General features: G+C 42.6%; 2 protein-coding genes across 7 annotated transcripts in view; one reads left to right on the top strand and one right to left on the bottom strand.

The window, feature by feature from the left end:
* Positions 1-27162, bottom strand: part of FANCM (FA complementation group M) — a 76136-nt gene that overhangs the window by 48023 nt on the left and 951 nt on the right. For 4 of the 6 annotated variants that reach the window (XM_042799299.1, XM_042799300.1, XM_032995892.2 and 1 more), the window contains exons 2-5: positions 26843-27015; positions 24987-25064; positions 24130-24288; positions 499-630 (exon numbers count right to left, since the gene is read on the bottom strand). In XM_042799299.1, the coding sequence (XP_042655233.1) occupies positions 499-630; positions 24130-24288; positions 24987-25064; positions 26843-27015 (542 nt within the window). Of the gene's footprint in view, positions 1-498; positions 631-8165; positions 8434-24129; positions 24289-24986; positions 25065-26842; positions 27016-27162 lie in introns of those variants that run through there. The other 2 variants (XM_032995893.2, XM_032995895.2) reach the window with 2 other exon arrangements.
* On the top strand, positions 7539-22147 carry LOC104355812 (heme-binding protein 2). The gene is made up of 5 exons (XM_032995904.2): positions 7539-8067; positions 14799-14890; positions 16170-16311; positions 17719-17902; positions 18326-22147. Exons 1-5 carry the CDS (start codon positions 7842-7844, stop codon positions 18495-18497), a joined length of 816 nt encoding a protein of 271 aa, XP_032851795.1. The 5' UTR covers positions 7539-7841; the 3' UTR covers positions 18498-22147.

Here is a 27162-nt window from a genome sequence, read left to right as displayed (position 1 = left end):
GGCTACAAAATTTAAGTCAGGAAAGTTGGCCTGCCTACTGTGAAGTGTATTTCCCAATGTTCTTTTTAAGTTACAAACTCTTGGGTGTCTTCTGATTTGTTGGGTTTTTTTGTTTGTTTGTTTGTTTTTGTTTTGGGGTTTTTTGTTTGTTTGTTTGTTTGGGTTTTTTTGTTTTTTATTTTTCAGGTAATATTCTTTTTTAAGATTGCAAATTTTGAACACTCCATGACAAGAAAAATAAGAGCGGTAATGTAGTTTTGAGGGGCAAGTGTAATCTTTGCAGTCAGTAATTATAATCAAAGTTCTCATAACAATTTCAGTTTTTTCCTTAACTTTCCTACATTAGCATCAAGAAACGTGGAACAACTAGGCATATTTTATTCCAATAGGTTGTTACCAAGGAAATCTAACTTAAAATGTATCAGGAAACTTTGTACGCTATGGAGCGTTACTATTTATTCACTACTTTAATAACCTCAAATGAAGAAAGACATTTACCACACTCTGTGAAGAAGGGTTTTTTCTATATTGATCTCTTGCTAGAATTATCTGGTACTTTGTAAGGCTGGGAATATCCCGCCTTGCTAAAACTCCAATTCTGATCAGGCGTCCAGCAAATGTTTCTAGCACCTGCAAACAAAACACAGAAGTATACAAAAGATGTGAAGGTATGTGTATTTGGTCCTTTGAAGCAGTTTTATTTTGACTGGTCTTACACAACAGAACAGAAGCAGCTAATTTATTTTATTGGAAACATAGACTTTTTCAAAACAAACTGTATTGATTTCTGAATAATTTCTTACTGTACCGGGTGACAACCTGGTGCTCTGCCTCACCATAAGGTTCTCTATTATCAGGACGTTTCTAGGCTAATTTGCAAAATTTTTTCTAAGACCAGTAGAACTCATACAACTTGCTTCCCTAAGGATGTGTGCCCTCTATCCTGCAGACAGACACCCTCTTGTCCCCGAGAGAAGCCCATATCCATCAAATAACTGAGAAGTGAAGCTTCTGTAATCGCACAAGTACTGACTGAGCAGAGAGGAAACGAAACGGGACGGGCAACCAGCTACTGAGCTCACGCTGCAGATGCCTCTCTTACTGACAGCCCTAACTTCAGTGGCATTTCAGTCTTGGGAAAAACTGTATTCATCTTTGAGGAGTCTAAATTACCGAGGTGTGGGACTAGCCAACAGGTCAGAAAGTTGTGTGTGGAAGGGATGGGAGTCGGGAGATGTGGGCGGAGGAGTGGGCGCCTGGCACAGCAGCGTGCCCCATTGCCTTCGGAAGCCGTGCCAAAAAAACAGTTGTTTTTATACATCACATGTACCTGCTTTCCACATCGGTGAAACAAGGGAACTGACCTGCACTAATTCGTCTTAATCTTGTTTTTCCTCTTTGTTTCTCAGCCTGAGGTGGTCAGGAGTTTTTTCATAGCCTTAGTTTTGCATGAGTGCTAACTCTGTAATAATTGGAGTAATCAGATTTGTTCTACAAAAATTACTTACAATCTGTTGGCCCACTTGGCTAGTAGCACCAAAACCATCTCAGTACACAATAACAAGCTTCTCCAAAGGCTGTACTGACTTAGTTTGACAGCAGACAGTTCCCAATAACTGCATAGATGCATACAGTGTTTCCCAGGTTTTCTTGCACTAAGGCAGCTATAATGTAACAAATACCTAAATCCTTTATTGCTGTTCTTTCAACCCACAGAAAACCAAGTCCAGCTGAACAACAAAAACAGATCTAACTTTCAGGCTGCAAACAACACTGATCTAAGGATGTCTTCGGCTTGCAAAGACAAAATTCCCTAACAGAAAAAGAAAGTTAACTGTGAAAGTGCAGTGCATGTCTATACACTAAGTAACAACACTCCATTTGTCCTCTTCATACATTTAGTGCATGCTGGGTTTTTAGAACCTATTAGGAAGCACAAATATGAGTAACAACCACACTCTGCTCGTGCTCTGTCAATGCAGAGGCAACTTAATTTAACTACTTCTCTCCACTTGCTTTGATTATTTTTATACTTCGGTATTCCTTCTTACTCTTGTGTACAGTGCCTGTGTGGCACTAAGTAGCAAATCCTGAGAAAAGGGGTGGAAATAATTGCCACGTCAACTACAGCAGCATTAAACCCCCAAAGAATCAAAAGCGCACAGAGAACTTTGGAAGGGTGAAGGAAAACTTGTGAAAGAGAAGCCAAGCTGGGGGAACGCTGGGCTGGGGACTTCCCACACCGCCCGATCCATGCCTGCGGGTCTTTCAAACCCAGCTGGCCGGAGTCAGCTGGCTAAGCAGATTAGGACAGATAAAGGCTGCTGAGAAATAATAGAAACAAAGCCTAAATTCTGACTGCTTTGGTGCAGCTCAGGTCGCTCCTGCTCCCCCCTCCGAGGCCTTCAGACCAGGGCACCAGGCCTGAGGCAGCCTGGCGCTCCTGCTCCGAGGCCCCGGCTTCAGGCTGACCTGGGCCTGCAGGCAACCTGGGGCACCTCTCCCCAGGAAAAGCCAAGCCCAGACAAGAGGCTCCTCTCCCAACGTGCCTTCTGATTAAGACTAATGGGATTAATTAGACCAAAGGAACCACTAGCACCATGCAAACACCAACTGGGGACTAAAATATTGCTACGAGATTCTGGAAGAAAGGGAAAAAAAGGGAAATCAAATGATCTTTTCTTAAAATACAATAAAAAACATTCACCAAACCACTTGGAAGCCTAAATGCACAAGAAATTAATTTCTCTTATTCGGTTTAGTTTTAAGCACTTAAAATTCAAAACTTTCTCTCTTACCAGACAGTTTGTTATCGTTACGGTGTTTTTAAATCTGGCCTGTATCCAACAAGTCACTTTAAAAGGACAGAGGGAAATGTTTCCTCTAGCTTACAAAAAATTGTTTGGTTTTTTTTTTTTTTTTTTAAAAATAAAAATGTTGTCCATGCAAGGAATAACTCACTGTTTTTTATTTTAATGGGATAGCACTGAAACAGCACTTTACCTTCCCATCAAACCCTAAACAGCTGGACATGAGGACACTGGAAATGCTGAAGATCAAGCTTAAACTCTGTCTCAGGTACTGGAAATGGAGTCAGTCTCTGAACACAAATATGTTTCTCTAGAAAATAAATTAATGTTTTCATTAAACAGTAATGTCCATATAAGTATAATATTTCAGCACTGGTTTATCATTTCCTATACTTGTTGTATAGCTTTTTTAAAAAGAAATTTCCATTACATGTACCTTTATGTTTAATCCCTTGACCTAGTTTATAACATGTAAGAAAATTACATTGTCACTGTTTGCTCAATGTACACCCCTGTCTGATTTAATCATCTTCTGCAAAACAAACCAAGGAAGACTATTATGAAAGACAGCAGGATCCAGTCACCTGGAGCTTCAAAACGAATAAGGAACAGTAAACATAACCTACTTAGAAGAGATACAGAAACAAACACTACTCAGGATGATTACATTTATCTTGCCTCCATACCTTTATTTTTAATTAAAAAGATAATACTTTTGGAAAGTCTTCTCAATCTTTCCAAAACATTTCAGTGTTACGTTACCCATTTAAAAACAGAACTGTAGAATTAAATTAATTGCTTACTAGGAGTCATGGCTTTTTCTAGTTCACTAAATTGAGTTTAAAAAGTTTACAAATTTACTACCAATATATAAAGAGAACTGGTAAAATTCTCCCATACTGCACTAAATTTGCCACGAACATAAAGGTTTTTGCTGAACGAGCTATCTTCCACAGCAAATCACGCTGATTTTTTGAAGCTTGTACCTGAGATTAGCTTAGGACCGGCTTTTGGAGCTATGACATTGGCTGAGGACTACCGTGTGTGTTACAAGCAGAACTGGCAAGGCAAAGAACTGTTACCTTTTCAGCTACTCCTCCCTAAAAACTGCTATTAATCAATTTTCTCTGCACTGACACGCTGGTCTGCCTTAACCAGGGATCACTCGAACCAGGAGTAGGGGAATAACACAAGCAGCTCCAGAACACAAATCCAGGTATTTGTTGTGGCTGTGCTCTGCATGGGCACCACGCTGCTCCCACTCTGCCCCAGATTTTCAAATATTCAATGGAGGGAGTGAAGGAAGACAAGAAAGGGAAGGAGAAGGCTTCTTTCAGGCTCTGGCCTCACCACCCCTGGCTGGGAAGAAAGCTCAGAAGGTGTATTTATCGCAGGTCTTCACAACAGGGTTGTGATCACAGCGTCGCGGGGGAGAGCAAACCAACTTGGCTGGAAGGCGTGAAATCCAGCAAGGCCTTCTACTGCTCCAGGGAAGAGCAGCCCCAGGGAAGGTTAGATGAAGATCCAGAGCATTCATTGCTTTGTTGTAGGACTGAAACTATAAAAGTTTGGGTTTCACAAAGTGCGCTACCTCGAGAGGCGTCAGTGCGGTAACCTAATATTCCTGGCAGGAACTTCCAGGAGGAAGTCCCAGGAGCAAACCCTGTTTGGCCTCTGCCAACCGTAACCCCAGGTTGAGTGAGAGAGTCTTGAGACTCCATCAAAAAAGAAAGTGCCCGGGGTCGCAGAGCCCAGGGGCGATGAGAGAACAGGCCAGCCCCATGGCCACAGAGCACGTCTCACCCCTGAGCTTACGGATATCCTTTACTTGACTGTAAAGAAACTCCTCAGGCACACGGAGTACATACAGTTTATGTACAGAGTGAGAACAGTTTATTGTAACATTTGATGGAGCCTCTCAAATCATAGTATAGTACATCGAAGAAGTGAAGGAGGACAATTATTAACAGAAAAAAAAAAATAAATGCGGGTTTATGACAGAGGGCAACTGAGAAAGGCATTGGGAGCTGCGACTAGTGCTCAGTCTGAGTTATTCTCCCTGTAAAACTTTGGAGTCACAACAAAGACAAACAAGCTCTAAACGAGAGGGAGGAAAGTGCTATTTTACGTAAGCTTTCTACTGACATCTTCTTACCTTTCCAATAATGAAAATAAAGCAACAGGGACACAGCAGGTATAGTGTTTTTAAGCTGACCGTATAATTCTCCAAAACCAATACTCATCAACCGAGTAATGATTCTGGCGCCTCTGAAAGTTCTGTTGTCAAGTTTATATTAAGTCATGCAGACACTTCAGTCTTCCCACTCTACAGGGACCTGTTATGCCTTGAACATAATCCATTCTTCCTTGGACACTGGTATTCATCAAAAAGATACAATAGTTTGTCCTCTCCTAACATCTAGGATTCTCCTAACATTCTCCTATTACAGCATTTTTCTTTTCTTAAAAGTCACAAAAAAAAAAAAAGGCCTACAGTTTTTACTTTTCAACTAATTTCACCGAGAACGTTTTTACTCTTTTACTTGAGAAGTTATAAGAAAGTGACTTTTCTATATCAATCTGCCATTCGGTAACAGTAAATATCACCACTTTGCCACAGGACAGAAAGAAGCATCCTACCGAGGATGTTTTATATCCTCAATTTGCAAGGTTGAATATTTGTTTTTCTTTTCTATGCGGAGATAGAACCTGCTAGAAAAACACCAAGAATACATCAGTACCAAACCCATATTATGTCAAGAGTAAATATTTATTAGCCAGCAGTCACATACAAGATTAACAAGTTTGGGTGGAGAAACAAACACAACAAAAATCAGCTTTGTTCAACTCCAGTAACAATCAGTTACTCTATTATCTGAGAGCAGCGTCTAAGCAGAGACCACAACGGATCCTCAGTATTGTATGAAATGGAGCCCTTTGTACCTAATTCCTAGGCACATCACAAGCCAAAACCAAATCAAATACACATGCAGTTGTCTGTGCAGGTGGATCTTTAAAACAGGATCTTAAACTCCTCCCAGTCTCTTTCTCATGGGTAGCTAGTCAATACTCAGTGGCATTTCTCACAAACAGAGAAATTTGGCTGTGATTTTAGCCAATTTTTCTGGTTGTTGGTTTTCGTTTGTTTGCCCATCTCCAGCAACAATGCTTAGCAATCCTCTAAACAGAAGCCATTTCATTTAAGCAACTACTTATCCTCATAATTAAGGCTTGCACAAAAGAGTTGGGACTGTTTTCTGTGAGAGAGTCAGAATTATTTATGCAGGATAGCAGAGGAAGAGCCTCCACACGTTGCCTCAGAAAGTCAGCTCTTCTCAAGAACAATGGTTTCCTCGAAGAAATCTGCAAGCGCCAGGATGCCCCCACTTGGTAGTAATAACCCAGCTTCCAAATGACATGGAAAATTCCTTACCCACAAAACTGCAGTCAGTGTTTGCACTGCACTAAAATGTAATTCAAGACACTACCTGTGATGTGGACCAATTCACACTGTGCCTGACTTCAAGGTAACCTACCCACAGCAATGTAGCTGCCCCACAAAGAAAGTTCAACAGTACCTTTGCAAGAAAAATCCAGTAACTGTCAAAAAAAACAGTCCAGTTCGGCACATTTTCAATGAATCTTGTGATTCTGTGCACTAGGTGGTTGACCATGAAATCAAAATCATTGGACAACCAAACACTTAAGCAAGGATCATCCCCGAGAGCTGCCAGGGATTTGCCTGCCCAGTGAATTTCAGCTCAAAGAGCCTGTGATGTTGATACACTGCCCACAACGAAGAGGCCAAACATCTTCACAGTGGAACTATATGTTTCATTTACTGCAACCAGTGCATTCCACTTTTCTGCAAAAAAAGCCCACATGCTGAATTCACTAGGAAAGAACTGCTCTCTCAGGGCATTCCCACTGGCAGTTGTTCCTTGGAAAATTTGCAAATGGAGGGACAACAGTCCTTGGGTGGTCAGCTTTGGCTGACGGAAGAAATAAATGCTTTATAGGAACAGCAGGATTTCAGTCTACAGGGTCAGAAGTACACAGTCGATACTTGCACATTTCTGGCTTCTAAGGCAAGTAATACTTGGTTGTCACATCAGGATCAGCCCCTGGGGTTAGATAACCAAAGCTGAGCCTGGGACAAAGATACTGATCAGAAAAGAAGAAAAAAGAAGGGGAATTTGGGGGGTGCAAAGACTAAGCATCACATCACCGAGTCAACGGTTGTATCCCCAGCCTTTGGTCTCCTCCTGCAACCATCTCACTATGGGAGAGGGCTATTTTCTTATTATTCTAAAATCCTGAAAGCCCAGAGGTTCCTCTTTCCCGTCTGGGCAAAAAGGACCATGACACCTATCTCACATTAAAGTTGGAATGAAACACAACTACAAGTAGAACCACACGCTCCACAGAGACCCTTGCTTCACGTTCAGATCCTGCTTGAACTGTCATAACCATCCCCATTCGAGTCCTGCTCATCTACCTCTTTCTCACCAGGGCTTGCCTCAGCGATGGCAGAATTACACAGCTGTCAACTTCCAAAACTGGACTTTCAATAACAAAATGACCCGTGGCTTTTGCACTCCTAACTGGAGCCAGTTTGGAACGACCTGAACAAAACAGAAGATCCGTCTTTCAAGCACGGCTTGAAATATTAAAGGACGGGCGCAATGAAGGAGAACTAACATGACGAGCAGTGGAGAAGAAAGATGCTGAAGAGAGCGTGAGTTAGTTCACGGGGAAAAACCCTGCGAAACACAAGGATCTGTGCTGCGCGGCTCCTGCAGCGCCGGGCGAACCGCGGAGCTCCCGTGCATCGGGTGCGCAGGGGCCCCGGCTCGGCCGCAAGCCCTGGCCCGGGGGGGGCCCCCCCCCCCCCCCGCTCCGGCACGGCCCCGGGGCGGGCGGGCAGAGGCGGGGGCCGGCCCCGCGTGTGCCCTGGGCAGGGCGAGCCCCTTCATAAAGCGGCACGGCGGCGGCGAGGGCGAGCCCGGCCCCGCTCCCCGGCACGGCGCGATGGAGACGGGCGGCTGCCGCATGAGCGGCGCGGAGCCGGCCGGCCCGGCCGCGATCACGCTGGAAGATCTGGACGGGATGGCGGAGGAGAGCCCCGATTCGGCGTACCACAGCAACGGCAGCAGCCCGGAGGAGGATGCCGAGCGGATGGAGGACGAGGAGCAGGAGAGGCTGCTGAGCTACTGGCAGAGCGTGGGCAGGGGGCACCGGGTGGATGTGCCCCGCGGTAAGCGCCGGGCACGCAGCGATCGGGCCGGGCTAAGCCGCTTATTGCCGCCGGGGTTTGGGGGGGGGGGATTAGGCGGGGGGTATTCCGGAGCTTACCGGCCGGTACCGTGACCTTCCCGGTTATTTCTGACCTTCGGTTGACGGGGCGTCCCGCCCGGCAGCGCCGGGGGCTTCACCGGTTCTCCCCAGCGGGAGCCCCCCCGCCCAGCCGCGTTTTGAGCGGGGAGCGGAGGCGCGGCCACGGCGGGGCTCCGACACACGGACGGACAGACGGACAGACAGACAGACACCCCGCGGAGCAGGGCAGCCGTGGGAAGGCCGGGGTGGGCACGCGTGGGGCTCTGGGCGCTCCCCGCACGCAGCAAGGCGGAGCTGAGGCTTTGCGCAGGGCCATTCAAAGGGCTGCTTCTAACTAAAAGAGGCGGCGGGAATAGCAGTGGATTGACCTGTTTAGACTAAAAGGGACTGATGTGAGTTTTCGGTCTTAATTAGATTTTCAATTGAGCACCTGCAAAAGCATTAAGAATAGCTCCTGTACCTACCCAAAACGTTAGTTACCTAGAGAAAGATGGTTGAATTGAAAGACGGCATGTAGTAAACAAGTAAAAGGATGGGCTCTGCTTTTTGACAGTAAGCCTCCCAGGCTTATCGTATTAAGAAATTGTTTTCAATTTTAAGAAAGACTGAAGAATCTGAAAGGCTGCAATAAGTCAGATAACTCACAGCAAGCAGCAGAGAGTAACTGCAAACTTGGCTCATTCGGAAACTTAAATTCATGTGCACTGTTCCTGCACAGAGAAGTAGAGATCTGCATCTCTACTGTTCAGATAAATCACCTTCTAAGAGGCCAGGAAGCAGCAAAACTCTGAACAGACTGCACTAGAAGCTACCAAAATGCAACGACTTATTTAAAAACTTGTTCTGTATTCCACCACAGCAAAGATGGTATAACCTGCCTTATCGTTCTCATGTTTTAACGACTAAAATTCGCGCCCAGCCAGGCACTAACAGAAGGGGAGGGCAGCCCGAGCAGAGCCCTCCTGTGGCTGCCCCCTTCCCGGGAGGGTTTTTCGGGCGCCCTCCGGCCGCCACGCTGCCTGCCTGCCACCCGCCATGGAATGTGGGGGCACGGCGGGGGGCTCCCCATCTAACGCGTCCGCGCCTCACTGGCGCACAAGATGCTGTGTTATCCCCTGAGAGTTGCTCTGTGGAGCGGAAAAAAACAGATTTCTTCCCACAAAATTGCCTGGTATTCTGATACGCAGAGAACTAAGGCACTGAAACTCCTCAGGTTAATTAGGCAGGATATCAAGTCTAGGAAATATGTCAAAAAGTAGTATTATACCACATTTTAGTTACTGTATTATAAAAGGATTACTTTGTAACCCTACACAACTGTTACAAAAATCTAGACAGAAGATTTTTCTTCCGGTATTGCCTCGGGTTCTATGTCAGGAGCTGATTGCATCTCGACTAGAACAGCCTAAGAGTTTGCCAGATGAGTTTCCCCCCGTCCGTAGGGAGCAGACCTCCTCCCGTGGCTCGTGTGCCGCATCCAAGCGGCTGGTGTCACCGATGCCACAGTGTAAGAAAATGCAAGACCGTTACTTGGCCGAGTACTGACTGCCAGCCTGGTACCTGGGCAGACAGAGCCCTCGAGACTGCACCAGAACATGTATTCCCTGTGGGTTAGTGGTAAGGTCTGCAAAATAAGAACGTTACCCTCCCTCCCATCAATGGTCCCAGACCGCCACAAGCTTTGGTACCTGTTCTGTTCTATGGTGACAAAAGACCTTTCAAAAAAATGATTTGCTTTGTCAGTTTTGTTTAGCACCTTTTAAGGGTAACAGGAACACTGTAAGCATTCTAAAAAGTCTAAGATTTTTTGCAAGATGTGAACAACAGATACTTAATATGGCTGGCATATCAATTTATCACTGTTAATCCTATAGACTGACTTACCTATACCAAAGCTTGAAACGAAAAGGTAAAAGAAAATTAAAGGTGAGGAAAGGTCTTATCCAACTCACTTGGCTTGAAAACTCCATTTTATCTCTTCCCAGTAGAAGCAGAAAACAGGCTACAGGAGTTATTTTTATATTTCTCAACTCTAATTTCAATGTAAGAACGTTCATTACCAAGCAAGCTCAGGAAAGTTGCTCCCCATCAAAACCACCTACTTGCTGAAGCACAAAGCTGCCTAAAGAGAAGCCACGTGCTCTGAGGTCACGTACCCAGGCTCCAGATCGAGCGTCTGGTGGGAACTGGGGCGGTTTCCCACCGGTGCCAGTGTCCCTCCCCTGCAGAGGCCCGACCTCCTGCCGCTGAAGGGCTGTGGGGCCGCCCCGACCCTGAGCCCGCTTCCACGGGGGGCTGGGAGGCACCCCCAGAGCTGCCTCCCCACCGCTCTCGCCAAGGCGCGCGTCTCGGGGTGCTCGTCAGCGTGGAGATTTTGGGTCCCAGCACCACCAAGGCTGCCTCCTCTACTCTAGAATGACAAAGGTCTGGGGGCATGTACATTATTTAAGGGCGCGGCTGACAAGTACGTCCCACTTCAGTGACACTCCCGGCGGGTCCCGTCAGACACCAATTAAGACATGCAACAATTTCTATATTGTCCAAACTGGCTGCTATGAACAAGTCTTATCAAATGTGCCTTATGTATATAAATCCCTTTGTAAAGGTTTGCCTCTTTCATAATACCTACCTACAGTATCAACTGCAATCACAACCTTGAAATTTAATTAAACCAAGCCTTTACCTAGCTACGCTGCTACAACTCACCTGGCCTTGTTTTGTCACACCAGTATGCAAATTTGCAAGCTTGGACTGACAGATCACATGTAAATCAAGCAACTCGCTTGCCTTTGGGCAGTATAATCTGAAGTATTATGCAGGTTAAAATATTTATAATTCAAATGTTATACTGTCACGCCTGACAGGCGTGGATTCATAAACTGAAGAATAAAACTCCTGAAATAGCTTTAATTAGTTGTAATCCCTATCCTGTGCATTAATATAGAAGAAAAAAAAGGGAAAAATAACCCAACATTTTTCAACCAAGGAATCTAAAAAACAGAGTTAACTTTTCTAGAGCTCTAAAACATTTCCTAATTCTTGAATATTCTGTAGAATATTCAGCCCTAATCTACTTTTATTTTTCTCTCAGCCTCCAAGGACATCAATTTTACATGTCAGTTATTACTTACATTTTATGTCAGTTATTACTTACATTTTAAATGTTTCCCAATGACATTTAAAAAAAAAAAAAAAGTGTTTCAAATTAACTGAAGTGTAGCTTTCTCCCCTTTATTAAGAGGATCTTTACTCTTTCAAACAGTCTTACAGCTAAAACCTCTGCACTGAGTGCCAGGAGATGGAGCTTTGATTCCCAGCTCGGCTCCAGATTCACTAAGTGACCTAGGCCAAGTTAATTCTCCTCTTCTATGGGAACATGGATAATACTATCTTCCCCCATCATCCTACCTTTTCCACTGAAGACACTGAGGCACTTAAAACACCCAAGAGAAGGGCTGTTATTTCAGTTGAAGCGTTAGGCCTTCTCATGCCTGTCTGATACAGACTGTGAGGTAGCACGGCAGAAATTCACATCCAGACTTTCTAACACTGTCCATAAAAATTAAGTCTCTAATCCTCTATCCAAATACACAAATGACTATATTACTTCAATTTTGAAAGGCAAGGGAATAACTCTTTTGGAAGGGAGGCTGTCGTGGTTTGGGCCCGGTTGGCAGCCAACCACAATGCAGCAGCTCTCTCTCCCTTCCCCTCCGGCAATGAGAAGGGACAGAGAGCCGGGCTTGGGGTTCAAGATAGGACTGGGATGGGGGAAAATCCCCCTTTTATGATCACGAGCAAAAGGCAGACTCGTTAGGGGGAGGAAAAAAACCCATACATTTATTACAGACACTAACAACACAAAACAGAGTAGGAGAGTGAGCAGCATTGCCACATCTTGAGAACACCTTCCCCCCACCCCTCCCTTCTTCCCGGGCTCAGCTCTGCTCCCGATATCTCTACCTCCTCCCCCAGGGGCGCAGGGGCAGGGAATGGGGGGTGCAGGAAGTGCTGCCACTTCCTTCATCTTCGGTGAGGGGAGTGTCCAAAACTTGTTACCCCCTGCTCCATTGTGGTCCCCCTCTCACAGCAGACAGTCCTCCACAAACTTTCTCTGACTTGAATTCCTCCCATGGGCCGCAGCGTTCCCCACACTGCTCCGTCATGGGTCACTAACTTCCTCCGACTGGATTCCCTCCCACGGCTGCAGCCCTTCCCGAGCTGCTCCGGCGTGGGACTCCCCCGCATGCTGCAATCCTCCCAGCGCTGAATTACAGCAGCGGGGCTGCCTTTTCCCACGAGACCCCGGCCTTCTTCGGGCACAGACCCTTGATCAACCAGGCAAAAAACACAGGCCATAAATCAATGTCTGCTCCACCGTAGATCTCCATGGATGGCAGCGGGGGGGCCGCCCTGCCGTCTCCCCACAGGATACAGGGGGGTCTCTGCTCCGGCACACCTCCCCCCTCCTTTCTTCCTCTGTTCCCCCACTGACCTTGGTGTTCATGCAGCTGCAGCAACTCCTCCTCACCAGTCCCCCTGCCCGTCACCACGTCCCTTCTTAAATATGTTATCGCAGAGGCGCAGCCGATTGGCTCAATTTCCCAAACAGAAGTGGAGCTGACGTGGAGCTGGGGGAGCTTCGAGAAGCTTCTCACAGGGGGCCGCCCCGATAGCCCCCTCCCCTGCCACCAAAAAACTCCGCCATTCACTCAACCCAGGGCAGAGGCTTTCCATTCCTAAGACTAACCTTATATTCAGAGTTTCCAATCCCGACTGTTAGAGATCAACTCCTAAGCAGAATTTATTTATGAATTACAGCTAGAATTGATGTTAAGGCAACCATAGTTGCAAGTACACCTAATCCAACAATATTTAAATGATTGGAGAACAGAAGTACTAGAATATCTCAGTATTATATATGCAGGTATAATATATTTGCTCCTGCTATCCATTTGAGCTTGGCTGGGAAGTGTAACGGTTAATACAGACTGGATGATGGCTGGTATCACTATTTCTAGAAACAGAAGATAGGTTCACTATTTAATTTCTTACAAAATGCGAGAATCATTCAAAAAAAAAAAAAAAATCAGAGGGCATTTCCGTTCCATCTCAGTACTGGTAAGTGAGCATGCAGGTGCTTAGACCTCTTTAACTGGATTCAGCTGTTAACACTCTCCTTCACATAATGATCCACCACCTACATGCGAGCTCAGACCAGAAGTGACAACACATTGCTCTGCTCTGAGCTCTTCTTGTTCCAGAGGGCAAGACAACGGCAAACATACAAAGCATGCAAAACACAGTGTCCCTATTAGTCAAAGTTGATATATTCCATTTCATCTTTATTAATGCCTTTTGGTGACTATCTGAGACCACTGAACCACTCTCTCTCTTTCTGCCAGTTGTAATGGAACCTGACAAACAGAACGCTGAAACTTGCGTTGCTCTACTCAATCTTCTGCCCCTTCCAAACTGAAATAAAAGCTTCAATCTAATGTACTTGGGATCTAATCAGACAGCACATACATATAAAACTACCGCAACAAAAAGCAATTGTGTTAGCACAAATCTCTGTTCTAATTTCTTTGCTAAACAATCACATCTTCTTAAGATACAGCTCTTCAGTGAAGTACACAATGAGGAATTTTAAGTTTCCTCATATTTCTTTACCTTAACAGGACGCTTCTACTTCATCTGTAGCTCCCACACCTCCATCCCTCCTCCACACCCCATCTTCACTGTCTCCCACAGCCCCTTCTGCAGTTCCGCCAGCCAGGCGGCCCAAGTTCATCAACGCCACTGCTGCACCACAATGTGAAATGCAGCTTCATGGGCACCAAACAGGACAGCCACCTCCCACGGCCGGCTGGCTGGTACAGCTCAGTCTGTGTCCTGTTCTGTGAAGTCTCTTTTTGAAGCTACAAACAAAAGTTCATGTTCTCTTCTGCTTCTTAATGAAAAGATCTGTTTGCCTTTTTTTTTTTGAGGTCCTTCCTGTGAGGTCTTACTAGAAGGGCTTGCATTAAAAAAAAAAAAAAAAATATTATGCAATGCACTTAAGACCCAGAACTCCACATAGACATAAGGTGGATCACCACAGCATCACAGCTGGAACTTGCTCTCCACCAGTTTCAGTCCTAGCACCCCCAGCGACCGCCACGGGCAGGGAATCGTGGCGAAAAGCGGTGAGGCTGCTGGGGGCACCCGCCAGGGGTCCTGACCAGAGCAGCACCGACAGGGCCCTCTCAGCAAACACGCCAGTGAAGCACTAGACCAAGGACATCTCTTGGAAGTGACAAAGTTTCTGCAGTAGTAGTCCCTTGAACCTGTGAGTAAGAACAGTCAACTCAACTTACTCCTTCGCGTGGATACGCGTTGATCCAACACGGAGAGCTGCTGGAGTTAGCAACACCACCTGCACAGAGCCAGAAAAGCGGGCACTGCCAAAAGCCTTCCACGGCAGAATTGCAATACACGAGCGGGAGGGTGAAATCTCTTCCTAATAGCAGTGAGAGAGAAGTCAGTTCACCTTTCCCATTAATACTGAACAGCTAGCAAGTTACGAAGTCCCCTGAAGTTTACAAGAAGGAAACACATTCCCTATTTCTACAGCTTGTCAAAAATTGGCCATGTGTTATTTTGTTGCAGACATGGCAGAGCCAATTCAGCAACTGACTAGAAATAACAATCCTCAGGAGAGACAGACCATCCCATTTACCCTGATCCAGCGCAAAGAAAAGGTACCGTTCGCCTTCCTGGTTGAGTTTTTAACAGTGTTTTCAGTCCAAAAATACGTTTCTTTATGAAATTATTTTAACCATTCAGGGTTTTTGACATCATAAATGCAAAGCATTATAACTGGGTAGCTGCACTCCATTTTTAGCGTCTCACCACTTCTACATGTGTTTTTCTTTTTTTAAGGCAGAAATTAGGAGTGTCAGAAGATGGACAGGAATTACAGTCTTTGTGACATTTTATAATTACTTTAACAAGAACCCTCATATTTTGACAACTGAAATAAAATGACTATTTTCTCCATTTAAACCAATGCATTTGCTTCTTATATTACAAGTGTGTTAACAAAACCGTAGAAAAGCATACTTGAAAGAGATTAACATCTGGGTTTAAAAACCAAAGGTGTCCTTTTGTATCACAGTCATTATCAAACAAAGCAGCAATTTGCAAACCCATCTTATCAAACCCATCTTACCCACTAATGAAAAACTGAAACTGATGCTCAGCAAATTGTTTGCACATTTCCTGAGCTGTAAACAAGTGCCTAACCTTAAATACATGACAAATCAAGAAGACGTTTACTAACCACGTATGAAGATTTCTTGTCACATTTCTTTTAATTAGATCTACATAACTCAAATTTCTAAATACTGCAATGTGATTGAGTGTATTTCATCTCAACAGTTTGGGACTCCTGACTAGTTGTGTTGTAATTAAATATTTGAAAGCAATTTCTCAGTACTACTGTAATAACAGCAGATAAAAAATAAGGTTATTCAGTGTTAATTGCAACTAAATGTTTAATACTGCGAGTCAAAAAATGACGGTTTCTTCCTTTAAAGGAGAACCACTTAGAAGTCTGCTGAAATAAGTTTTGGTCCAAGATCAGCAGCATATCCCTTCCTGATTTTTATGAGGAAGGACTGAAATTCACACATTCCTTTCAAGATTATTTCACTGACAGTTGAAAAAAGATGCAGCTATTCTTGTATTCAAGTAAGATGCATAGACTGCATTGATTTTGGATAGCTACTTCTTACATACCAGCTTGGACCTTGAAATAAAATATGTATCAACTAAGTATTAAACAGAACGTGCTTAAGGTACAGCTGACAGACTTGAAATCATTCTTCACGCTTGCCCTTCTGGTCACACACCCAGAGAAACTGATTTCTTGATGCTATATGTAAAGCACTGAAATACTGTTTGACTTTTATTTGTTTGCTCAGGTTTTTTTAGGTGATTAACTTAAAACACGGAGTTATTATCTTACTGTGTTTGCAGCTTGGAGATCTGCTTTACGAAAAACGTCAGTATGGAAAAGCCAAGTGGGCTTGTATAAAGATGAAAGAAAAACAGTATGAACAGAGCATATGCCTTGGATTCATGAAGCTTATGAGGTACATTTGTGAGCAGAATTCCTCAGGTAATTGGTACCACAATTCTACATCAAAGTTAAAACATTGTATTTCTGCACTAGCTCCTCCTGGCTGGGGAGATACTTTTATCAGGTTTTTCCGAGTACTCCGCCCTGTCTATAGGGACATTTCCCTGTCACAGAGCCTTCCCAGCAGAGTCTAAACCAAAACGCTGCTCCCCCTGCACATGTGCTAGAAGAGAACCCCTGCGGGAAGCCCTGGCTGTTCCCAGGGGTGTTGTGACCACCGTAAGGGCCTGGGAACGGACACTGCCTACGCTCCTGGGCTGCCAGCTGTAAATCAGGCTTCTGCTACAGAATTTTAGTGGCTTCGTTTCCACAGCAGTACTCAAATGGCTTATTCTAGGAACCTATGCAGAATGTAATGCCAGAAGAGACCATAATGTTTTGCCTCCTCCATTTTCGTTTATGATACTTCACTTGTGCATGTCTGGACACCAAAAAATTGTGTGGTTGAAGCATATTTTCCAGAAAGATAATCCAGTTTTAACTCAAGTACTTTAAAATAACAGCAAGTCCAGTGTCCTTCATAGCCTGTACCTGCATGAAAAATGTGTGCCTAGTTTCCAATCCAATTTAATCTAGTTTCAGCTTCCAGCCATCAGTTCTAATTTTTTTCATTCTCCAGTTGATTAAAAAGTATTGCAATGCCCAGTGTTTTGTTCTGTAATAATACGTGTGTTGTAATCAAGGCAATCCTTAATTTTCTTTCCAAGAAACTAAAAAAATTGACCACAAAAGCTTTTCCTTAATCAGGTATTTTCCCCACTCTCCCCATTCTTTTAACACTTTCGCGTGGTTTAAACGTAATTTTGCCTCCAGAACAGTACAGCTTTGTTTTTGAACTGTGTACAGAAGCAAAGCTCCCATTCCTAGTCATCACTGCCATCTGCACAGTCAAAATCACAACCTTTTCCTATAGCCCTGCAAAAATATAGCAACATGTTTGATAACAGCAAATCCTAAATGAATTCACAATGCAGCCCCCTTGTTTTGACTACACTGTTCCCAAATATTTAAAACATGACACAAGGTCAGTTTTACGAGATAAACACAATCCTCTTAAGAGGTGGAAAGAAGTTACGTCAAACTCCTTGCCCTGCATGAAGATAAAGCTCACCAAGTACCACATTTTAGACACCCATGCACACATATTTGCACGTGTAGATTTGAGAGACATACATATATGCACACACAAACTACAAGGCATAATTAAATGCTACTTCCACTTGGAGTACACAACCCCATTTTCTAAAACATCCCACCGAATTCCTTTTAGTAATGAAACTCTTCCTGCTCTGTGGTAGTCACTTTATATTATGCAGTATGAGTTCAGAAGTCAAGCACCGTGTGTAGACCTTTTGTATTTTCTAAAAGTCACGTACGTCTCCACAGGACTGTACTTGGGGATAACAATACCCATTGTGACCATAGTCCATACAAACGAATCTCAATCGGAGATGACACAGTCAGTGACAGTAGCATACTACCTGCCTGAAGTGCTGCAGGATGAGCCTCCCCATCCTTTTGACTCCGACATAATCATTGAAGAATGGCCTTCTACTATTGTTTATAGTAGGTAAGAAACATTTTAATTTTGTACTAGTAAAAACAGTAGGAGGATGCAGTTTTCAATTTAGCCATGTTACGTCTTTTAAAGCAAGTTCTAAAAGCTAACAAACAGTAAAACTTGATTTTCAGTGAATGTTAAAAGCTGCCTGCTTTATGAAACAAAGATTTATTTATTCAAGAAATAATGGTTAAAAGGGTGCATCTGTAAATGTGATGTAGCAGTAACTCAAAACACAGATTATTCTGTGTAGCTAGGAACAAAACGTCTGACACCTCACTGAAAATTTTAAGAAAAAACTTAGCTGTTTGAGATGAAAGTCAGGTAGTATCATTTGTGAAACATGACTAAATAATTTAGGAGACATTTCTAAGCTCTGGAAAAAAAGAGGTGGATTTTAAAAAGAACTTGATACGAAGTTGATTGTTACAGGAGCTTCAGAGGAATCACCAATGAAGACTCTATAATGAGAGAAATCAACCTGTTGGCGGAAATCCTGGAGAGTCCCGAGTTATGTTTGCAGGATACATTCATCATTGCAGGATATACAAACCCAGCTGCTGCCAACCGACACAATGAGATATGGTTCCTTCAGAGACCATAGCCTCCCCTTTCTGATGCTTGTCCGTCACAGGAATCAGTTCTGATTTACTGGCAGAATCTTACAGGTGAATCACATAAGACTAGAGGTCAAACCCTCAAGGATTTTAGAAATGTGGCTTTTAGCCAGTTTAGCAAGGCAATCACTCCAACTTAATAATCAAACAGAAGTAACGCCTGAAACACACACTTTCCTGTGTCAACTTTTACAGTTTTTACACAATTTTTATGGAGATTTTTTGCATTTTAAATTTTAGTTCACCTTTTTTTTTTTTTTACAAAGTAAGGGAGACAGAGACCTCTCTCCTCATCTACTTCTTAGCATCTCTAGACTGCCTGTGGCTTGGGACGGTCCTAGGGGAGCTCCTGGAGCCCCCGCACTGGCTGCTCTGGGCACCTAGTGCCGCCCCAGCTGCGCAAAGGCCCTCTTGGGGCTTTCAGGGGGACACACATTACCACCACCTCACACATGCAGGCTACGCTTCGGAAAAAGAATGTTCAGGTCTTAATTTCTGAAAAGAACTACCAGATTTAGACCACTGGGATTAAACCAGGGAGTAAGAGTCAGCCAGTGCTGACTCCTTTTAATGTCATCATCTGTGGAGCAGAGATTCTTAATGCTAACCTCAGAAAGCATTCAACCAAGGTACTTTTAACCTTGAGAAGAGGCCAAGAAGGCAGAAAGACCTAATGCTCATTAGAGTTTTGACAGCAAAAGTTACAGGTTACCTTAATTACACACTCTTAATAATCCCATGACTATACCTGGCATTCTTAAATAGAAAGTGGTTATGCTTAACTCTTCAGTTTTCTGAACACTTTTCTTCTTACGACTTCGCTGAATGTTAAAAGAGTGCAGCTGAAGTAAGTACTTTGTTAGATACTTTTTACGGTCTTCTGGCAGTACCACATTACTAATGTTATAAATGATATGAATATTCCACAGAATCACAGGAAAAATTTCAGCTAGGAGTGACCTCTGGCAGTCTCCTGGTCCAGGCTGCCCAGGGCCTCACACAGTTGGATTTTGAGCATCTCCAGGGATGAGGAGCCCGTAACCCCTCTGGACCCTGTTCCACTATTTGACCACCCTCACTGTGAGAATTTTCCATCCTCATATCTAATTTTCCCGGTTGCAGCTTGTTTCTTTTAGCCTTCATCTTTATGATAATTCTGCAAGTAGATAACTGCTAGTCTAGCACGTTGTGATTGAAAGGCAAGCTCACGTAGCTCTACGTGCATCAAAGGTCTGAAAGCAGCATTCATGCTTCGCTGTTTCCTACAGTTAAAGAGCACCTACTGCACTTTAGAATCGGGGTAGCAAATGGTTTTGCTCTCAGAAATCCCTTCTTAATGTCTCCCCTTACAGGTATGATGGTAGAGTTTAATCTTAATACTTAATAATAGAAGTAAATGTCTTTTTACGTAAAATTCATGAAGTACATCACCAGCATTATTTACTGATTGCAGGATTTAGGCTTTAAATAGAGCTTTTGCGTCACGCAGTTACAACACACACAACAGCAACCAGAGCCAGTGCCTGCCAGCTTACAGTAAACTGGCAAACCAGCTGGATTTCTGTAGTGCTTCTGAATAGACGTACAGGGCTCACGTGCTGTAAGCCTCCTGCTTCCACAAGGCTCTCCACTGCCCCAGACTGACTCCATGCCTGACCTAAAACCTCTCGCCAAGCAGCAGCACCAGGGAGCACTGGCTGGTGCTGCTGCCTGTCCTTGACCCTGACCAAGGTGCCCTCTGGAAGTCCCTGTCCCCAGGGATGCCTTGGGGAGAGAGTGGGGGGGGGGGGGGAAGAGAAAGAGGAGGAAGAGGAGGAGAGGAGGCGCCTTCGTTTGAATGCAAACCAACTGATAGTCTTTGTGGGGAGAGGAAAAAAAAAAAAAAAAAAACGAAAAAAAAAAAAAAAAAAAAAAGCAATTCTCACTTTCTTCTTCTGAATGTCTGATATCCCTAGCTGTTCAGATACCTGGCACTAGTCCAGTGCAGACATTTGTATTGCTGCAAATTAACTGGATGTCAAACTGATGGGGGAGAATCGCAAAAAAGACACTGGGTTTGGGATCTCTGTCATGCCAACCAGAAAGCTATCAAATCTGGTTTGCCAGGTGACAACACAAATGCTTGTCCCAGTTGTGGCCACAACTCGGAACCACTTTGCCTGATGTGCCAGTTTAAATGTACATCAAAATAATTCTTACTTAACAGAATGAGAAGATGAAAGTACCTGTCATGTCTTTTATTCCTCACAATTTGTTCAAGATACAGGATCAAAGGCCAGGGGAAAAAAAAAAAAAAAAAAAAAAAAAAAATCAGATTTACTTTTCAATATGCCAAATTGTTTCCTGTTTGATTTTTATTTATTTTGCTTTATATTCATTCTTAACATTTCCTCAGATTGTTGGAAATGCCAGCCAGTATTAAAATGAAATCCTACAAATTAATGGAAAAAAGTAAAAAGTTTTTAAAAAACGAGTTGAATAGGGGGCCCAGAGAGGCATTAAATTACAGGTTTTGTTTTGCCCTCACCCCACCCCCTGCCCCGAGATTTTTATAAGAGCAAATAAAGCCAATTTTCATCTTTGACAGGATTTTATGGCAAATTAAAGAAGTTTCTGCATTTTGATTGCTTTTGCCAGTTACAGAAATTATTTTAATTCTTTTGCACAACAAATGTCAAATAGCTACTGGAAGTAGTTAAATCCTCTCACCATAAAGTTCCAGTTTGTACATACTTTACATTTTAAACATCTATTGCAAAAAGCATTTGCTATATCTTATGTCTCTTTCCATAGGCAGTCTTCACCTAAATACTTCTGTGACTCAGCTACTTGTGGGTATGTTATAGAAACACTCTTGTTACTGACATATAAAAATAAGGTATTTATCTGAATGTGCTGATATCCTAACTGCAGCAAAGTGTTCAGTGTTGTTTGGTGTAAAACTGTGAATTCCAGCATAGTATTTATTTTGACTTACGTTAGATGGCTTCTGCTGCTGAGAACCAATTAATCCCGAGTTTGAAAATACACTTTATGGCTACGGAACATTATGGAACATTGCACCAACTTCTGTAAACAGCCCTCACAAGCATGAGCACGAAGAATTGCGCTTTTTCACTGACACACAATAAAGTTTACTTAATAGTTACACCATTGAATGCCAAGGAAACGTTACTATTACTCAAATACATAATTTGGGAAAGTTTGAAAACATCATGTCAAGCATGATTACCTAACTTCTGTTATTGGACTAGGTATTTTAGTATCTGCCTGTGGCTCTACTTTGTCGGGCATTGATGAATGGATATTAATTTTTAATTTGAAGTTATTAGATTTCCACTATTCAAAGGAGATAATAAAACAGAATTCACCCATATTTTTGGAAGATTAAATGATGTAGCCTTAGCAGATAAATGTTGTCCTGCATACTATGTATTTTTCAAACAAGCATTAGTGCCTACAAAGTTTATTCTAGCTATTGTGATACTCAGGGCCTTGCTTACTGTATGTATACAAATATAAAGATAATTTTTCTGGCATTGTTGCATTGTGTTGTTTTACACTGTTCTTCATTTTCACTGAAATATTGTCTTGTTTACTGTTACTGTTTGTCAGAATTAAAAACAATGATTTTATTGTGCAGAGTACACCTGGCTTTCATTTTTGTAACAGACATTCAAGTCCTTTTGTCATCTTTCCTTTGAATGGAAACAGCAGAAGCCACAGGCTGCTATTCTGATTTTACAAAAGCCAGTTAAGCCCCAAATTCGAAATGGTCACTCTACGGCCCCAAAAGCTTAAATAACTTTCAAAGAATGTATGTTTTTTGAAATAAACACGTACATTTGGTGCTAGGTGTCTACGTGCTGCAGCAATCAGGACTGCTAGCAAACTCACTCCTCTTCACCACAGAAGCCAGTTGCAACCCCATTTTTGCCAAGCATCCAGCACAGCCTCCCACAATTCCTACTGCAGCACAGACTGGGGTAGGACTGGTTTCAGAATCAAGCTGTAGAGAAGCAGCACTTAAGGAAGAGTGATGTATGCATTTGAGTTTTCTCCTAAATCCTGATGCTATTCAGAACATATTTCACAGCTGATTATTTTGGCAAGGGACAAGGATAATGCAACATGTACTTTTTTGCAGCTGCGCTCACATATCCTGATCTCAAACTGCTCAGAAGCCAAAACACAGGAGCATGAGAAACTGTGTAATGTAACTTCAGGGCACGGCCGAGGTCCATCGCTGTGCTGCAGAAAACTGCACACCCCCAGAAACCCCTCTGCAGAAGTACAGGAGCCCCTTTTGAAAGTGCTGAAGTCCCTAAGACTAATGCCTGGCTCGCCCACCAGCCCTGGAACAGGCCTGGCACCATCCCTTCACACACTCTGTGTTGTTACAAGTCCTCTTTTCTAGTAAAGCAGTAGCAATAAAAATGCAAATACCAGATCAAAGAAAGGAAATAGAAACCACTGAAGCCACAGTGAAAATTTAGTCAAAGTTTGTCTGTGCTCCTCAATTACACCAGATTAGCCAAACCCACCTGCTTATTTCAGCTTAAATCTCAAGTGAAACACTTCAAATTAAATCCCTGCACTCTCTACGAGCATTCAGAGGCACCTGTAGTGATGCAAAACTACCTTTAAAGGTGTTGCTAGCTTATCAGTGGAACTTCCTCAGTTAAATACATTCTCAGGTTACCAGTTTGAAAACAGCTGATCTAACTGAATCTAGAAAATGAGCAAACAAGTTTGCCTTCCAATGGTCTTCACATAAACTACCACAAAATCGTTAAACTATAACCAAAACCAGACTCTAATGCCAATCATCTAATACTAACAATCCTAATTTTTTTATGTCTCTTACCAAAAAAAGAACATACATTTTGAACTTTTCAAAGCGGTATCTTACGTAATATCACTTGTCTACTAGTACCTTACTGAAAAGACACAGACCACTAAGTCATCATTGACTGGCTGACAGTTCTGGCCCCGTATTTGGGCATTATCTACTGGTGGCAAAGAAAAGAAAAAAGATCTCGAGAAAAAAAAAAAAAGAAACAAAAACAAAACCAAATAATAAAACACAACAACAACCACCACACAAAAAAAAAAAAAACAAACAAACAAAAAAAAAATCAAGGAGACCTAAGCACACTTACACATTATTTAAAGCTCTAAAAAATATTCTTAATCAGAGACAATGTTTCAGAAAATACAGAGTTTTCATAAGTCTGGCAATAATCTGGACAACACCAGCATGGCCATTTTCAACATCTTAATACTACTAAATTCAGAAGCCCTCAGTTCAGGTCTCATGTCAATTTTACAAGGACTCCTGAAAGGGGATGAGAAAACTAATTCAATTGTAAGTTTTCCACCAGAGCTTTTTAAGTTATTGTAAGGTAACAGGTATCATCGGTGCAAAGTGAAGCAGCAGCTGCTGGAGTTGAAACCATGTTTTTTAGTTTGCCTTATACTCAAAGGCAAAGTTAATTGCATAGGAAAGTGTTACCTTTTTAAGTGATTGCTCGTTTAGACAGAGATGTTAAAATAGGAAGGGAGACCGTGTATTTAGTGACACTGTCCATGTAACAACAAAGAAACCCAACAACTCACCTGGATGTAAGCATTCTGAATTTCTACCAATTCTTCACCGAGTGGGACAACAATTTTTTCCATTTGTCGCTCATGAGAATAAGGCTGAATTTCTGGAGAATCTTCAGCACATAGCTCTATCTGAGCAATGAGTAAATTGGAAACAACTTGCTGCACAGCCTGTTTGAGAAGCCACAAAAAAGACCATAGTTGCTTGTTAACGCTCCAACAGTGCAAGTCAGTACTACATAAAAGTAGTTATTTCCATATGTTAGCAGGCCTTGAATATAATTGTAAGGAAAAGGCACCAACCGCTTACAGATGAAAAATGAAAGATTCTCCACCTAAAGATCTCTAGTATACAAAAAGCCAGTATGGTAAATCCATGAACACAAAAAGCATGCAATTGCACGAGGGCTGGAGTGGCAGAACCCTCCCTTTCATGGCTTTAGGTGCAGCATGAGATACCCGAGCAGAAGTAACCTGGAGCTGGGAGCTTAAACTGAATTGGGGTGTCCATCTGCCTTAGACTGAAAACCTAAGCCTTACTTATATTTACCCAACACACTACACCAAACAGAATATGAAAGCCATTTTGCATTGAGAGTATATTCTTTTTTTTTCAAATAGATTTGTATTCTCAAAACCCAAAAAGTATTATTTCCTTTTGGAAAGGTCAAGCAATAAACAATACAAAGTCTATAGCATGAAAAAGACAAACCCTCAACAACTGACTGACTGTAAAGAGATTCAGTTTTTATTTGGAATTCTAGTAGACTTCTGTATCCTGCACAGTGTTCACAACTGTATCAAGCAGTATTAAACACAGCTTCTACTGAAACTTTATTATTCCAACCACACGAGTAGATTTGACTCACCTTTGTATCACTGCCTGGTGTGGCACTTAGGGCCAAGATCCGAAACTGATTTGTATGTTTGCTTAGTTCCCTTACAACCTAAGAACAGGAAAGTTTCCATTAATATCCTTAAAGGAGATTATTTGCTTATAGAAACGATATTGATGAAAATATCCACTAAGTAGAAAGTGCTTAACAAAATATTCTAACAAGAGTATACCTAAAGTCAAATGGAACCAGAATGAGTTCAATTTATAACCATTATCAGTTTATAACCATTTCATCCAAGAACACTTAGTCCTGATTATACCTGATATTACCCCAGTCTCATTCAGCAGAGCAACCTTAGTAAATTACAAAATTATTTTTCACTTGGTTTAACAAAAAGATTAACAGCACACTAACTCAAGCGTACTGCCAAAAACTAAGTTTGAAGAACCACTCTAAAAAAAGTAAATCATGGATGATTAGTCCCATGAAATCTGAACAGAGATTAGATGACAGCCACCAGGCCAACTAGCAGTCAGCTGAGTCTCACATGAAAATGTTGCATTAGCAACTTGGGAAGTCTGAGGAATATTCAGCCATTTTCCATGTTCTCATTCTACAACCCTCTCCAAGACCAGAACCAGGACAAGCAGAGCAGCTGGTGAACATTCAAGCAACAACCAAGTTGCCTCCCCGCTTCATTTTGTCACAGGGCTGAGCTCTGCCAGCGCTATCAGTGCACACCATGCCTTCTGACCAACCACCCTGCGCTGCACAGGGAGGGGGAAACAACAACAGAAAGTTGGAAATAATGCACCATAACATAAAAGCTACAGAGAATAAGTGAACTGAGACTAAAGAGGAATTCAATTTGTGCTGCTAGTTCTACTGAAAATCACGCAAAGGCACGGCTAGAACAGAGAGGAAAGCCTGATGACTTCACAGCTGTGGGGTCTGACAAGGGGTGAGAGAAGATTCTTCTTGCCTATAGCTGAGCCAGCTCAGAAGCTAATGAATACAAGTCTTGGCTCCATGCTACAGAGCAATTCACAGAATAGTAAAATATTTTACAAAAAGATTTTTATACGGTGTTTTAAAATAATCTATAAGCTTAAATTATTTGAAGATGAAATTGCTATAGTTTGAAAAACAACAGAAAAAAATTGCAACAGTGGCAAACCAAAAGGTACTGTTTTCACTTGGCAAGCTATCACCTCCTTTCCAGCATGCCAAGTTGGACAAGCACTACAAACCACCTGCTCTCCTCTGAAAAGGCCTAGTAAGCCACTGGACACAACTCCATAAACATTCAGTCAATTTCTCCTGTAACTTTCGTTTAGGTCACACATTGCTATGAGGAGATTAAGCCAAGATTACACAACAAACTCTTTGCTAATCAAGACAAAACACAATTTTAAAAAGAAATCTTGAACTCATTTTACTAAGATAAAAGAACTTCACAAAAGAAGCCCACACTTTTTTCTGAAAAAAATACCTCCACCCATTTAAGAACTATTCCAACATAGCATAAACAGACCAGAGTACACCTGCAAATACAAACACATTTGAAAGAAACAGCCCAGCAATTATTTTTTTAAATTACCCCAGTCAAAAAAATGTTTTGAAACAAAAGTTACAATTTTATTCAGACACTAAAAAAATACCCACCTGCCCTTACCAAGTTCTAATACAGGCTTTACTTAAAACCAAGGCATCGTCACTGTAGGAAGATTGTCCTTTAGGTTCTTATCTTCCTTTGAAAGAGATCAAACAGTCCTCTACATCAGCAGTGCCTTGGTTTTAAGCGACACTTTATGGAGAATCTGTAAGTGATTTTGAGGGAGGTTTTTTGTAATCGTGAGACAAGACTGGGGCGACTCCTGCATTACCTGACAGTAGGCGTGATTTCCAAGGGCTTTGTGGGCTTCATCAATAACCAAGCATTTAATCTCTACAGCAGGACATGTCCCACGAGAAAGATCATTCACCATTATTTGAGGCGTAAGGAAAAAGACTCTCTTGGTAGTCCACAGCTCCCTCCGACCCAGAGCTTGGGTTCCCCCTGAAAATTAAAGAAACTGTTCAGGTGAGAAAACACCATGAAGCGAGAGCACCAGCAGAACTGGAAGACGCGTCGGCTTTGGGAAATGGGTGCCTTAATGCTAGTCCCACTTGCAGGGAAAAAAGGTGAATACAGTGGCTAGTAAGA

This window comes from Tyto alba, unplaced genomic scaffold, assembly GCF_018691265.1.
Source record: "Tyto alba isolate M040663 unplaced genomic scaffold, T.alba_DEE_v4.0 Super-Scaffold_29, whole genome shotgun sequence".
Classification (NCBI taxonomy): Eukaryota; Metazoa; Chordata; class Aves; order Strigiformes; family Tytonidae; genus Tyto; species Tyto alba.
The sequence above is the reverse complement of the archived record's forward strand: the minus strand, read 5'-3'. Positions and strand labels throughout refer to the sequence as shown.